This window comes from Melitaea cinxia, chromosome 1 (assembly GCF_905220565.1).
Source record: "Melitaea cinxia chromosome 1, ilMelCinx1.1, whole genome shotgun sequence".
NCBI classification, from domain to species: Eukaryota; Metazoa; Arthropoda; class Insecta; order Lepidoptera; family Nymphalidae; genus Melitaea; species Melitaea cinxia.
In genome coordinates this window covers 13677360-13694229 of record NC_059394.1, presented here as the reverse complement: position 1 = coordinate 13694229, position 16870 = coordinate 13677360, and the positions used below count along the sequence as shown (strand labels likewise).

Genomic DNA, 16870 nt, shown 5'->3' with positions numbered 1-16870 from the left:
TTATGAAGCCAACAAAAATCTATATGCTAGCACCATAGTAGACATTGTAATGAATAATTATGTACAAGCATAAGTAATTGCCATATAGTATTTTTTTGTATAAAGTAATGTTTCATTGTACTAAGCTACTGGGGGACAAACAAAAAAAACCACTACATCCGATGTTTTGTCACCTGGACAACCATAAAAATACCAGTTTAAAAGTGATTTTATTAAAATAATGTAGTCGTATGTTGGCTTAATAACATATTAAATGCGACATATGCCAACAAACTACTTAATTTTCTTTAGAACTGCAATTATTGGTCAGGGACAAAACATAGTACTCACAGGACAAATAAAAGTTGATTGACCCAGGTACATATAGTACCTTGGGTAATTTGAAACTAAAAATGGTAAAACTAAAAATGGTTAAGAAGTAATAAAACTGAAAAATTGTCAACAGTAAAAGATAGCATAATCATAATCCAATTTCCTCTCTTAATTAAATACAAAATTGTAAATGTACTCAATTCAATAAAATATATTAGAATAGAGATATAGAGGTAAATAAATTAATTTAACATATTTTATCTATACTCTCACGCCACGTTTCGTAATAACGAAGGTCCTGAAACAAAATTTTGGCTTGGACCGCTGAACACTTACATGTTTATTAGATTTCGCTTAACAATATTATGTACTTACGAAAGTCTATATTTTATAGATGTAAAATTAATCTGTCAGTCATTTATAAAAATGCTTTTACAATTTGGTAGTAATTTGCACGTTATAAAAATATGTCAGTTTTGTTGTTTGAGCAATAAAAGCCAAAATTATTATTTTTTGTAGTGTGAGTTTGTTTTGGCATCACAAAAAATATGCTGAAAATTACTAATTTAAAATTTTAGTATAAGATTTATCTTGATACGACATCCCGAAATAAATTAATTGTTCTATAAACAATCATAGTAACGAAATTTTTTTTGTGTGTACAGTAGTGTACACACTTTCTTTTGAATATCATCTGCCAGACAAAATCACAATTTAGGAAAAAAATATTATATGGTGAAGATACTTAATACCTAATTCACCACATAAATGCTAAAAGTCTGTAATAAATTACTACAACACTATTAGATAGGTCACTATTTTATTACACATACTATTGTGTGTGTAAATGGCCAATACAAATGTTTGTCATGTGCGGGGATCGAACCCGCAACCGCCAGCGCAACAGGTACAATCCACGGGTGTAACTGTTGCGCCAACGCGGCGTCAACAGACACGTACATTAAGCATAAATAAATAAATAAATTGTGTCACACAAAATCCAATCTAATCTAGGTAATCTAATCTAATCTAACTACGCATATTTAATATCTGTCTAAAAAGTATAGAACATTGTATAACAAATGAAGAAGCACTGAATGAATGTAGTTTAAGCTTCACAGAGAATAACTTATTCTACTTGTTGTTTAAAACATTGTACTTTAAAAGTAAAAAAGAAATGGTTTATTTTCGTGCCTGCTTTTCTTGGCAAAATAAACATCCCTAGTGTAGTTTCACAAAAAACCGACACAATACACCGATAAAGTGACAATGCAAAAATACCTTTGAAAGCCAATTTAAATAAAGCTTGAGTCTGACTTTGGTTAAATTACAAGCTATTTATATCATATTTTAACAACATGATTATGAACAAAGCTGGAGTCTTGTAGACAGTTCAGTCTTTTGTACTCCACTGCTGGATATAGGCTTCCCCAAGTCCACGCAAGACATCCCGTTTTTCCACAATCCTCATCAAGGCGCCATCTAATCGTCAGAAATCATACGTAGATACGTAGATACCTCGGTCTAGCGGGATGGAAGACGTCCCAAACTGCGTTTACCAACAAACGGTCTCCACTCCAGGACGTCGCGTCTGTTCCAGCGGCTATTAGTCTTGCGACACAGGTGATCAGCCCACTACCACGTTAACTTGCTAATTCTGTCTGACTGTCGCTCAACGTGCAATGAAGCGGGCTATGCTTCTTTTTTAAGATAGAATTAGAAATGAGACAATCCGGTAGAGAACGAAAGTAATCGACATACTCGTAGCTCACAGAATTAGGAGTCTTACATTGGATTTAAATAAAATTGACTGACTAAATATATAGCTAATACGGACATAGATGTCACTCTATTCCGCATAATCTCCCATATAGCAAAGAATTTAAGCATAGGAATCTAGGTGACTCCAATGGTTTGAATGAAATTTTTAGCTGTACTAACCAAGAACAGTCATCAAATAAAACTGTAGTCATCAAACAAATCTAATAGTAAAATGAGATTGAAGTAGAAACTTTAAGCGAGCTTAACGTTTGTTATTTTAATTTTAATTTAGGCGTACTCAACTAGAATTCCTTCCGTGATGAAATATCTCTCTCAAATGACTCGCATTTTACGAAATCGCTCCGCGCAAACAAAGCTGCGCAACTGTGTGCATGTGGTGAAAATTAAATTAATTAACAGTTTCAAGTAGGTATGTAAAGGTATGTAACCACAATTAGCTATCCATTAACTTTTTGTAACCGACAACGCTATCAATATCGCCATAAAATATATATGTTTGATTAAAAAAATAAAAAAATATATTTTCCATTACCGCTTCTCATTTTATACGCCCTGTCCTATACCCTAAGATTGTCTGGAAGATATCGCTTTTAGCCATAAGACCTACCTTTGTACATCTTTCTTTGTATGTATCAATTTTTTTGTAACTTTTTTTGGGGTGTACAATAAAGAGTATTTATTACTATTAATGTTATAAAAATGCGAATATTATTACTAATATTATAATAATATATAAAAAAACAGTTGTAACAATTTTGTTGTCATTTTATTGGTATTACTTTAAAAAATCTTTAATGGTAAAAAACAATAAGGGGTATAGTTTTTTTTTTTTTTTTTTTTTTAATTTTGGCATCGCGCGGTTTGCGCATATGCCACTAACAAAAGGGGTATAGTTGTAACAATTTACTTGGATATGTTTTTAAAACAGTAAAGCTAATACCAAGAAAATTTGTCTTTGAACCCCTTCATTTTAGAACTTGTCATAATTAATATAATGTAGACAAAAAATAGAAATTATCGACTTCAATGCCTCCTTTTAAATTTCGATTAAAAAACTCTTAACAGAGAATATAAAAGTCATTGCAATAATAATGACATATTTTGTTAACACCGTACTATATCCATTTCTTTATTTTACTGAAACAAATTATTTCACTTTATCCTTGGACAAATTTCTCCACACAACCTTTACTTTATGTTCTTTAACGATAGTCCCTACTCAGGATTCCCTTAAAGACATAAGGGTAAAGAAAATTTAACTTAATTGTAAATAAGGTCTCGCTTAGAGCCACCAGTGTGAGTGTAAAAATACAAGATGATTTTTTTAAAGTCTAAAACTCGATTTGAATTTAAAAATACACGAAAAGCTTAAAGATTTCCTGTTAATTGGTTTAAGAACATGACACTACAACGATCAAGCTTTTTAATTTTTCTATCTATATAGGATCCCGATTATTAGGACAAAGTTATTTTAAAGAAAGAAAAAAAAAAAAAAAAAAAAAACGACGTATTAACGAAAAAATATGGCGTGTGTCTGGGTCAGTTTTATAACAAAAACATTTACTTGTCTAATATAATCTGACGTTTACTAAAATAATAAGAGTAACAGTAGAAATGTGCTCATATCCATAATAGGAGTAATTTATAAACTTTTCATTGTAGGTATATATGGACTTGATCTAGGCGATGAATAAAAAGGAAACTATGCATGCTCCTGTTGTTGCTTTTAAGTTTCTATTTAATCTTAGTTTCTTAATTTGATCACATAAACAATAAATATCAAAACTATTATTTGAAAAAAAATGCCTTAAGGCACTCTACACTAGTCATGTGACGTTATATTGATTTATCTTAAGTGCCTGTTGAATTGCAGTCACCAATTTCAATAAAATTACGCCCGTATTTGCAAGCGTAGAGCATAAATAATTTTTGAACTGGTTTTTAAAACGAACACTTTTGTAGTACCGTTGTTAAATAACGCGTATTTTACTATTATATGTTGTTTTTTCCTACGATCTTTTTATTTGATTTACAATACAAAACTTTTAAATTTTAATTACAAAACTGTACAATGGAATAGCCAAAGGATCGTCTACTTTGCTTTTTGCTTACTTTAGTGAATAAACTGAAGTTAAGTTGAACTTCATAGTTTTCCCGGCACTAATATACTTATCATCACGTAGATGTAGGTAAAACTTCTGTTCATTTATTTACATGTATTGTTTGTGCATAATACGTATACCCACAGCTACGGCCACAAGTTTGAGGAACTAGTCCGTAAATGACATTTTAGACAATCATTGTACATTAACAATCAAACTTTTCTAATCTCTCGTACATTCATACATTCATAGCGTATATTAAATAGTAAAAATCTTTAGTATCAATATTTCAGTTACGCTTTAGCCTGTAAATCCCACTGCTGAGCATAAGCCTCTTTCCCCATGTAGGAGAAGAATTAGAGCTTAATCCACCACGCTGCTTCAATGTGGGTTGGCAGATATATTCCCTACTATAGGTAACGATTGCTATTAAGTGTAAATGATAATAAGCGGGACCGATGGCTTGACGTGCTCTCCGAGGCACGGTGGGGAGACCCCAAACCACAAACAGGTTCAGGTTGGACATAAATTATAATAATCTGACGTTTCTGTCCGAAACGGAAGTTATTATATACACGTAGTCTTCGAAATAAAAGCGAAGAAAAATTTAATTCGAGTCGTTTGTATATAAATTTTTAATATGATAAATAAAATCTTAGAATACCAAAACATGTAGGTATAATATTAAAAATTAATTCTGAATGAAATGAAAAGACATTCAAGTTTTATGAAAATTTACATGTTAATTTATTCAACCCCAAGTATGTATGTTTTCTTCGACTGAATTCAACTAGACAACCAGACAGAAACATATCCTTGTAATTCTTCCTTGTAGTAGGTAAGAATAGGGTATGAATAATTTTTACTCATTATAATATCAACATAATATGATTTACTATTTTTAATTATGTATGCACACGCCATACTTGATTCAAAAATATCCTGTTAAAAAGCACTAACAACGCATTCGTCGACCGGTATGTGGATCTCGCCGAATGCTGACACAGACACATGAAAGACCAGACACTTAAAGAACTTCTGTTTAAATAGGTATGGACCAGCTTTGAGTCTAAATGCGGAAAATCGAGCCTACAACTAACTAACTAACTATCTTAATATATATAAATCTCGTGTCACAATGTTTGTCCTCAATGGACACCTAAACTACTTAACCGATTTTAGTCAAATTTGCACACCGTGTGCAGTTTGATCCAACTTAAAAGATAGGCTATATTTTATTTTGATATATTATGTTATTATTATATTTCAGAAAATAAGTTAAACGGTTTTATGTTAAACATACATTGCAATGTTTAAGATAAATGTACTAAAAACCAAAAAATAATAAAATAGATACAGTCGTGGGAATTATAAACATATGCATAGACTAGACTAAAATAAAACCGTGGGGCACGTCAATTGTCTACAATCGTTGATTAAAATGTTTGTTTTGTAATGTTACACTATAATTAGGCAGTTGTTCAACCGACAACGATGGACGTGTGATAAGTAGGGCTAGAATGTGGAAACAAGCTAGCAAGCTCGATTATAAGCGAGTTTTAGGGTTTCATAGTGGTGAGCGAGTAGTACTTTTATCATATGTTTTGTCGATTAAAGACAAACTACGAGCAGTGAAACGATTCCTCGCTAGCCAGCAGTGTGAATGTCCAACGATAAACTAGTTGAAACATCTCTTTTATTTACATGGAGTGTATAACTATTGGAATTTCCATGAGCAAGAAAATAGTAAGTAATTTCCTCACCGTCTGCGGGCCAACTGCCTATTTTAACGACGAATTAAACGATTCTTCTATCGCACATTAAGTCGATAATTTGTAGACAATTGACGTGCCCCACGGTTTTATTTTAGTCTAGTATATGCATATGTTTATAATTCCCACGACTGTATCTATTTTATTATTTTTTGGTTTTTAGTACATTTATCTTAAACATTGCAATGTATGTTTAACATAAAACCGTTTAACTTAAAAAGTTTTTTTACCTATTTTTATTTTCTAGTTTTTAGTTTTTATTTCGCATTCTGTTTAATTCATTTAGTGCTTCATTATTGCAAGGCCCATCTTAAATATTGAGGTTGTATAGTGCACTGTATTCTTCTTGTCAAGCCCTTTTATTTGATACCCATATTGGTGGGATTGATAAAAAATTGTTATCAGACATTTGGTAGCGGCGGCCAGCTTAGATTTCAATTTTGCATAGTAAATTGTATTCTACTTGTTGAGACCTTTCATTTGATACCCATGTTGATGGGATTGATAAAACCTAAGTTATCCGCCATTTTGTAGAGGCCGCCATCTTGGATTTTAATTTTATATAGTACATTGATTATACTGGTTGAGCACTTTCATTTGATACCCATATTGATGGGATCGATAAAACCTACGTTATCCGCCATTTTGTAGCGGCCGCCATCTTGTATTTCAATTTTTTATAGTATATTGTATTTTGCTTGTTGAGCCCTTTTATTTGATACCCATATTGATGGGATTGATAAAACCTACGTTATCCGCCATTTTGTAGCGGCCGCCATCTTGGATTTCAATTTTTTATAGTATATTGTATTCTGCTTGTTGAGACCTTTAATTTGATACCCATATTGATGGAATTAATAAAACATAAATTATCCGCCATTTTGTAGCGGCGGCCATCTTGAATTTATAATGATAATGAATAAACATAATTGTATTGTCACCAAAATCCAAAGTGTATACAAAATTTCAGATTAATCCGTTGACAGGAAGAGGGTGAAATTTGAATTACTAAATTTGACCCAAGAATAAATAATAAATAAAAAATAAAACAAACAGGGTGAGCTAAATAAAACCGTTTAAAAATAAGGTGATACGAAGTTCGCCAGGTCAGCTAGTAGGTGTATATATTTTAAGTTTTGCTTTAATTATCCCCGTAATATTTTATATTACTTTATTAACTAACTTCCAAAAAGAAGAAGATTCTCAATTCGAATGTATTTTTTTTTTCATTTAAATTTAAGTGAGATTTAACAAGTACTTTTCGAGCTATATCTAATAATGCGTATTTTTTGACAATTTTTTCGATGGCCTACATTATATTATAACTTTTCATTGGGTGTACCGATTTTGATGATTCTTATTTTAATCGAAAGCCGATGCTTGTTTTATGGTCACATTTAAATTTGATCGAGATATGGTGACTACTATTTGATTAATCTTTAATAACGCGAGACTATTTTTCGTCTGCTTACGTTGTATTACTTGTTGATAGAGTTGAAGTCAGTTTTTTTTCTTCGTTTGCGAGCAAACACAATTATGAGGAATTATTTCATACAAAATATCACACTGTCAAAATAGTAATACTTGTTGAGTAATAAAAAAAAAGTTAAATATAATAATAGATAATAGTTTTGATTAGAAAGCTTAGCTAACACATACGTACGAGCTTATTATAATAAATAGCATGCATAAATTGGTGAAAAAGATAAGAGTGTTCAAGAATTTTTAATGCTACGCAAGTTTATTTATATATTAAATTGATATTGGAATCGATTCAGTTCATCCAATTTGAAATTTTAAGGTAGTTTAACTGAAGATTCCTGTAGTTGAGAACTTGCTAAGTTTTTAGAATGTCAGACACGATATTATTGTCATTCACTGTCGTTTTCAGAATAAAATTAATTATAAACTGATTTATTTTTCGTTTTACAGTAACGGTCAGTTATAAAAATTTAAAAAGATGTAAAGGTGATATGAAAGGTACTTTCTGAAGTTTCGGAAAAGTACGTGCGTAATTATGTATTTTTACCCTAAAAATATGTGAATGTGTACCTACAAACGGATTTACATGCTTTAACATTCTCAGACAAAGAATCTTGGTTGGAAATGTTGCTTCCGATCGGATTTTATCATATTACGAAAAGCGTTGAAAGGAAATTTTTATATCCCTCTAAATGTAACATTTTTATTTTGAATATTAGATGTCAACCGAAAAGGTAAATAGGGAATATATCTAACAAAAAGGTTTACATACTACAAATACGATGCATAAAAAAGGTTCGATTAATTTTGTTTGTGTTTATTCTTGCCTCATCAGATCTACATTTTAACTGGTATTAAATCTAATAATCAATCTGTTACTTATATCTTTGCTTTAGTCTTAATTAAGCAAATTTATTATAAAGATAGCAGCTGACCCGGCAAATCTTGTTTTGCCACTAAACATTAATAAAAAATAGGGGTTAGTGGCAGAAGAGTGAAAATATAGGGTTGTGTGTATTTTTTTTAAATAAAATAAATAATTAAAATTAAAATTTTGCCAAAAAAATTAAAAAATATATATTAGTGTGTGCCATAACTTAGAGGCTTATAAATAGTATACGACCGATTCTCAGATATTTGGTTGTACTGCACAACAATTTTCAATCGAATTGGTCAAACCGTTTCCGAGTTTGGCCCATAACGGTGTGACACGATAATTTTATATATTAGATACATAAGTTAAATGATAAAAGTGAGGTAGCATATAATTTTCGACTGCCCTAATTAATTGAATATCTCAAAGGAAAACTTATAAGTAAGGAATTAAATTAAGGGTGAAACAAGATTCCTTTTAAAAATATTTTCTGAATAAAATCTTCATTATAATATTTTGGCCGTGACGAAAACTAATGACCTATTTAAAATTTTTAAATACAAAAATATCATAAAAGCCATCTTGACAAACTGAACAGAACATCGAGAGCTCAAACGAAGGTTGCGAATTCTGCTCTGTGTAAAAATTTAAGAGCCAAAGTGTTTAAAACCCATTTCATGCTCTACTATGATGGAATCGATAATCGTTTAATGTACGTTAATTTTATGAACTTAACAGAGCCATTTACTAAATTTATATTAAAATTAACTACAGGATTCTCTTATGTGTTACAGAATTTTAATTATCGTGTGTATATTAAATGCAAAAAACCACCGGATTTGTATCTTTATATTTAAATCTTCTATGTTTTGCCTCACAATTTGGTGTCTAATTTTATTTTTATACTAATAGTAATAAATTAAAATTACAAGAAAGAAATTAATATTAAATTTTTGTCTCAATTGGTGATTCATTCTTTTGGACATATGGCCGTGCTAAAGTACCTTAATTAGTAGTCTTGCGATGTTTTACAAATAGGTACACAAAAATTATGACAGTGACATTTACATAACCTATTTTTTGACCTGATTAATCGTAGCATCTTCTATAAAACCCTTCGATTTCATGATGAATACCAAATTATGTCTTTAATTTTATGTGTTCAATATTATTTCATTATATAACTCTGTACACTTTTCAGTTAGCTTTAACAAAAACATTGTCGAATCAAGATAAAATCTCTTCATAATATATACGTATACGTATTAGCTAAAAAGTGAACTGGTCTGATTTCTGGCAAAGAATATTAACTTATCAGAATTCGAATGATAGAGTTCTAGTTTTTATTAAAATTGGCTCAATTCCTTTGAATATTTCTCGCAATTCCCTTCGGTTTTCGATGTAGACATCCACACGCTTTTAAAAAATTCATAAATTTTATTCACCCGGCGAAATGTGAATTTGCACCCGTAATAAAGTGTTTTTTAGAAAACCTGTGTGTTTTTGGTGGCATAACATTCTTGGGCTTTTGATTACCCGTGCAGTTTTAATGTACCTTGCAAATATATATTTAATATATATATATATATATATATATATATATATATATATATATATATATATATATATATATATTTAGATTAATAGTCATAAGACTGAATTTACCATTGTCAAATAAAGAACGCATTTGATTTGAAAAATAATAGCAATAGAAAAATTAAAAAAGTAACATAAAAATTAATAAAGTTAACATTTTTTAATAATATCAGGTCTAATATAAACTTTGCAATAAGTTAGCGTCGTTTGATTGAATCATTGAATTGTTTGATTTAATTATTGAATTGTTTTGATTGAACAGTTATTAATGAATCGTCTAAAGAGCTTTTCTGTTTCTACTAAGTAATTTAAGTAGCACTTATGGCTACAAGGGTATTTGTTTACTAAAAGTTAACTATAGGCTTCATAGTTGTAGTTTTTAACATTTTTGATATTTTACGAGTTATTACTATTAATTGGAGCTAGTTGGCTTTCACTAGCGCCAACATAATAATACCTACAGATTTTTTCGTCGTCTTTTGACACGTCAGGTTAAATAGTATCCCTAAAGAGCAAAAATATAAAAAATATCATTGGTATTTTGATGTTTTCCTTAAATATAAAAAGTAATGATACAAAAAAATATATTACTAAAAATTTAATATCCCTTATAATGTTTTATAATATTAAGCATTTAAAAGAGTTAAAAAAAATGTCAGAAACCAGAACGACTGTCTTTTTAAGCGATTTGATGTTTTTGTAAATAATTATTGCACGGTTGTATTTTAACTACATCATAAATATTTTAGATATGTTTATGTATATATGTGAATACATTTGATTTATTAATCGTGTGTTTAAGTGTGGAATTATGAACGAATTAGATCATTAAAAAAGGATCCGTCTGATTATCTACGAATGAGATTAGACCGACGGAATACCATTTTAAATTACGGTTTTTATGGGCTATTTAGGTCGGCGCAACCTAATTGTGATTATATATACATATATATATCGTTATAAAGTATTATACATAGTAAAGGTGGAAAAACCAGGAAGACATCTTTTAATATGTATGTATACAATATATGTATATATTACCACCAAAAGGTTGTCTGGAAGAGATCGCTCTTTCAGCGATAAGACCGCCATTGTACATCTTTCGCTTTATGTTTTTTTTCTGTTGTTTCTTTAAATGGTGTACAATAAAGAGTATTATTATTATTATTATTATTATTATATTACTAGTTTATATGTGTGTATAGGTACGTACAAACGTACGTAACGTTGCCTACTATGCATTTGTTTTTTTTTCTGTTTGGTCTAAAGGTTGACTGGGAAAACCAGTGCCACTAGGCTAATGCCGTCTGCTTTTTCTTCCAACTGCTGCTTTTTTTGTAAATCGTAGATCGATAATGAGTATAAATAAAAATAAATAAATAATGTATCCATACGAGTACGTACAAAATACGTTACGATTAAACGAAATGGTTTTAAAATTGCTCTTAAATATCAACAACACTGATGTAATAAGAATTTATTTGCATTTTAAATTTATTAATTTACATTTTTAATGAAATGGAATCTGCTGGTTTTTTTCCTGATAATAATTTCATCTCTATTTTGATTAGTTAGCTAATTGATCCTAACTGTTCTGTGATATTTTTCAGCTTACTAATCCAACATTTAAAAAGTAAAAAAATTTGGAGCTCCAAATCTTGTGATGTGATTGTGATGTGATTTCTTACGAAGTTATAGCGACTCAAACCTAATTGCAACCGATTCTTACAATACTACGTACGTATACGTTTCAACTCTCCGAAACAGTCTGTTTCAACTAACCTCGTTTGCATTTTGCTTTAAATTGCTTTGTTGTACTATTTGAACCCTTAGCCCAGCCCTTAAAGATTATCCATCTCAAGATTTTCTAAATATATAACCTTGGAGGATGCTTTTGCTACAAACAGCGACTTTTTTATTACATTGGTTGCAGTGTGTAGTTTGTAGTTCATGACTGCGCATGATATAGCTTTGGTTCAAAGTAATGATTATTCTTCTATTTTCAACAGATCTTCTGTAACTTTTATTACATAAGTGTATTTTCTTTAAAAATAGCGACATCTACCGTAAACGGAGTATATAAAAAGTGCACAAAATAGATGAATGAAGTCTAATTTTTAAGATTAAGTATTCAAAAATATCAAAAAAGATTATATGAAGCTCCTAGTTCCTTTTTCAATTCACCTCACTAGTAGGAGAGTTAAAACAAAGTCAGCAGTTGCCTTTAAGTTGACTTTTTATAGGTACGAAGGAAATAGCGGCACTTTTTGCCATACCCGTGTAAGTTTGTTAGTTAATTAAACAAGGTTTTTACTAGTATACAACGCGATATATACTATCATTGATTTTAAAATTGATGGGTCTAATAGAAAAAAAACTGTTTCATTATTCAAGCCCTTTTATTTGATACCCATATTGGTGGGATTGATAAAAAATTGTTATCAGACATTTGGTAGCGGCGGCCAGCTTAGATTTCAATTTTGCATAGTAAATTGTATTCTACTTGTTGAGACCTTTCATTTGATACCCATGTTGATGGGATTGATAAAACCTAAGTTATCCGCCATTTTGTAGAGGCCGCCATCTTGGATTTTAATTTTATATAGTACATTGATTATACTGGTTGAGCACTTTCATTTGATACCCATATTGATGGGATCGATAAAACCTACGTTATCCGCCATTTTGTAGCGGCCGCCATCTTGTATTTCAATTTTTTATAGTATATTGTATTTTGCTTGTTGAGCCCTTTTATTTGATACCCATATTGATGGGATTGATAAAACCTACGTTATCCGCCATTTTGTAGCGGCCGCCATCTTGGATTTCAATTTTACACTAGTAGGAGAGTTAAAACAAAGTCAGCAGTTGCCTTTAAGTTGACTTTTTATAGGTACGAAGGAAATAGCGGCACTTTTTGCCATACCCGTGTAAGTTTGTTAGTTAATTAAACAAGGTTTTTACTAGTATACAACGCGATATATACTATCATTGATTTTAAAATTGATGGGTCTAATAGAAAAAAAACTGTTTCATTATTCTCTCCTAAGTCTCCCATCACTTCAGCCTATCGCAGTCCACTACTGGACAAAAGGTCTCCACAAAGTCCATGCCCAAAACGGCCTGAACTCATGTTTGCCCATAGTCACCACGCTGGACAGGTGGGTTGGTGACCGCAGAGCTGGCTTTGCCGCACTGAAGACGCTGCTGGAGTCTCCCGTACCTAACTTTATTTATAAATGACTTCAAAAATGAGGAGGTTTTCCAATCAATTGTATTACTTGACGATGTAATTATTGAAGTCGGCTTTTTCTATTTTCAAATAAACTAAAGTTTTCAAGTAGTTCAGTTCACAGAGTTATAAAATAAAAAAATCTAATATAAAAGTAGCCTAAGTTACTATTTATTACATTAGCTATCTGACAGTGAAAGTCCCGTCAAAATCCAAAAACATCCAGCCATTTCAGAGATTAGCCGGAACAAACAGACAGATAGAAAGACAGACGAACAAAAATTATAAAAAAAGTTTTTTGGTTTACCGTGTATACATATGAATTTAGTAAAAAGCGGTTATTTTAATATTACGAACAGACACTCCAATTTTACTTATTTGTATCGATGTTTAGATTACGTGCTTATAGGCTTATTTATTTTATTTCCATCACATTCTGAACGGTTCTATGCCAATTGAAAATATTCAAGAATTTATGTAAGGAACGATCCCCTTTATTTGATCTTTTGTACGTAATATTATTATATTGATATCATATCATGGATTTGTGGCATATTTTCTTACGAATTATTACAACTGAATCCTTTTGTAATAGTTTCCATGTCACGGTTTATCAAAAAAATATATTTTTCCTATATCATATCAGTTTTTTTTTTACGTAATAATTTATGCTAACAAAAAATATTCATTCAAAGTGAACGACGATATCAAAATTATTATTGTCGATACTACAATGAAACATGTTTTGCTGTAATTAGTTAATAAAAAGAAACTTATTTTGAAATCAATGACACAACAACAATGGTAACAGAAATTGAGGTCGTATATATTTTGAGACAAAATAATTGGACAACCATACTCGTGCCACTCGTGGTTCGAGTAGTCGTCTTAACGACAGCGTTCGTGTGTTCGATTTTCACTTGGAACAAATATTTGTCTGCATATCATTTATAGGTATATCCTTGTTGTTCTCCACTTTCTCTGGCCTTGGAGCAAAGAAAAGCCGTCGGTCTCAATTGTTATCACAAATACCTAATAGCGATTGCTACTCATGGTAAAGAAATTGTTCCCCAGATCACTTTGAGATTAAGCTCCAACCCTTTAAATATTTAAAGAAAAGACTTCAGTCCAACACTGGGACGGTTACAGGCTAATTTAGTTTAGTTTAGGTACTTGGAACTTACTCTAAAGACTACATTACATAATAATACAAGTGTGTAATTTGTAGCGTTTGCCAAATATGAAAAAATAATGCATATTTAAAGATATTATAAATTGAAGAATCTAAATAAATTTACTATCGATCAACAATACCGAAACCGAAATTAAAATTATTTTAGCTCGTTTTTTGAAGTTTTAAGCAAAATATTATTTTTTGTTAAGCCGAAAGGGTTGTATTAAATTGTTTGTTTTAATCTTGTGGGTAGATCAGGCACTCATTGATTACACAAAACGGAGAGCACTTACAACATCAATGATATGATGCAGCGAAACGCCGAAGGTCACGAGAAGTGGATGAGAAGAGTTCTCCACGGGCCGCACTGAGGCGTCATATTTTTCCATCAGGTGTCTTACTAAATTGTATTCTTCGTCACAACACCAAGAACCTATAAACAAAACAGAAAGATTACAAAAAAATAATCAATCTTATATCGAGATAAACTAAATCGCCGAAATGTATCAAAGCAGCTAACTTCTAAACGACTGCGCCAAATCGGATCATTTTTTTTTATTGGTCGATATTATCACTACTAGGTTCATAAAGAAGAAAATTAAAAATATATATCGATATAGCAAAAAATATGGCTGTACGAAGATCGCCGGGTCAGCTAATATTTAATATTTTTTGATGTATTTTACGTATTTATACATAACATAGTCTAAAATGTTATATAATATCTAAAAGATTTTACTCTAACCCCAAAGGTTACATAATATAGAGAGGTGTGTTTTTGACATAACGATTAAGTCGCTGAGGCCGCAGCGACCCAGAATCATCAAAGCCAAATAAATTAGTATTTCAGGTATTAAGGGCGCAAAAGAAAGACTGTAACACGTAATTTAAATGAAATAAATATAATATAATTTTTAAATGCAACCCTTCTTTAAAAATTTACAACACATGCATATTTGACGACCTGACCATTGTCTAGTGGATCGCGTGCCGTGCTGACACCAACACACCAGTGGTCGCGGGTTAGATTTCTGCTCGGAGTGAATATTTGTATTTACAAATAAATATTTATTTCTGGTCTGGGTAACTGTCCTTGTGAGTCTCCCCACCTTGCCTTAGAGAGTATGCTAAGCTGCCGGACCGGAGCCAGGACCAACCTGGTTGCTATTATAGACACCTAATAGCGATCGTCACTCATAGCAGGGAATATATCCACCAGCGCGCAGTGGACCAGCGTGGTGATTAAGCTCAGATCCATCATGGAGAAAGAGGCCTATGTCAGATTGTGATATATTATAGGCACAACTTACCTTAATATTTACAGTTAAATTAATACATATAATTAAATATGTAATTTTAAGTAGTAGTAGATAATTATTTATAGATTTATTGGTATCAATCCACGTGGATTTGTGATTATTGGATTTATACACACTTTATACCGCAATTATCTGTAAATAATATTTATTTACAATAATAAAAAAGTCAGACTAAAATATTTTCGAAATATATTATCTCATTTTAAAAAATATTCCTGAAAAATAAAAATAATTAACAAAATATTATATTTAATCTTGAAATTTATGAGGAAATCGTATCACTGAAGATAGCTAACTGTAACATTTTAAATAGTATGGCAATTGAAGATGTCAAAACATAGTATAATAAATTTTCTTGAACGTTGAGACAAGGCAAATTGGTTAGGCATCCTTGGAAGGAGTCGTCTGACAATAGATAGATGACCATGCTGAGCTTATCTCGTTCGTATCTTTTGTATCAGCTACAATATATCTTTTCAAAGTTATTTTACTCTTATCTTTTGAATGTAAAAAAAAAATTATCTAATTGATAACTTTCGTTTCCTATTTCATAAATATTAGGATATCGACTACACAGTTTTCTCCAAAATAATTTTTTTTTTACAATTACCACCATTATTAAATTCGATTTATCCTTTGCATTTTCTAAAAAAATATAATAAAACCGTAAACAAAATATAACGTTCAAATCTATTTTAGTACTTTCAGTGTTACCACCAAGAAAAAATTACAGAGGGAAAATATACTTTGATAATTTAATCTAAGCTCTAAGAATTTCTGGTACAGTTGGATCAAGAACATGAAGATGCACTTTTAGAAATTAAAAATAGAAAGAACATTTAACGTTAAAAGCTTATACTTAACATTCTTATATAATTTTTAAAGTATTGTTTTTTTCAGAAAATAAAATTATCCAACTTTTCTTAGATCTTTTAGTCAAAAGAACTATCTGTGGGACTTTTTAGATCTGAGATCTGCTTATTTAATTGACTACGTTGAAGATGTTGTCATTTTATCACTTTTTAATAATATGTTAGTTTTTTTTTTTTGTTTAAAAACACACATTGTTATTATTTCATTGTTATCTTTTTGACTTATCCTGCGATTCACGAGCCTAGGAAGGAGATTGTTCCTAAGCTAACTTTTTATTCCAGTTCTATCAATTATGCTTCTTGTACTTTAATTCTTTATACTGTGTATTTCTTACATTCATCATAGCTTATTA

At 30.6% G+C, this 16870-nt stretch overlaps 1 protein-coding gene across 1 annotated transcript in view; it reads right to left on the bottom strand.

Moving 5' to 3' along the window:
- The window catches only part of LOC123669889 (neuronal acetylcholine receptor subunit alpha-10-like), a 41228-nt gene extending 26462 nt beyond the window's left edge, over window positions 1-14766 (bottom strand). The window contains exon 1 of the mRNA XM_045603411.1: window positions 14620-14766. Coding sequence (XP_045459367.1) covers window positions 14620-14715 — 96 coding nt within the window. The 5' untranslated portion in view covers window positions 14716-14766. The remainder of the gene's footprint in view (window positions 1-14619) is intronic.
- Between the last annotated feature and the right edge of the window lie 2104 nt (window positions 14767-16870).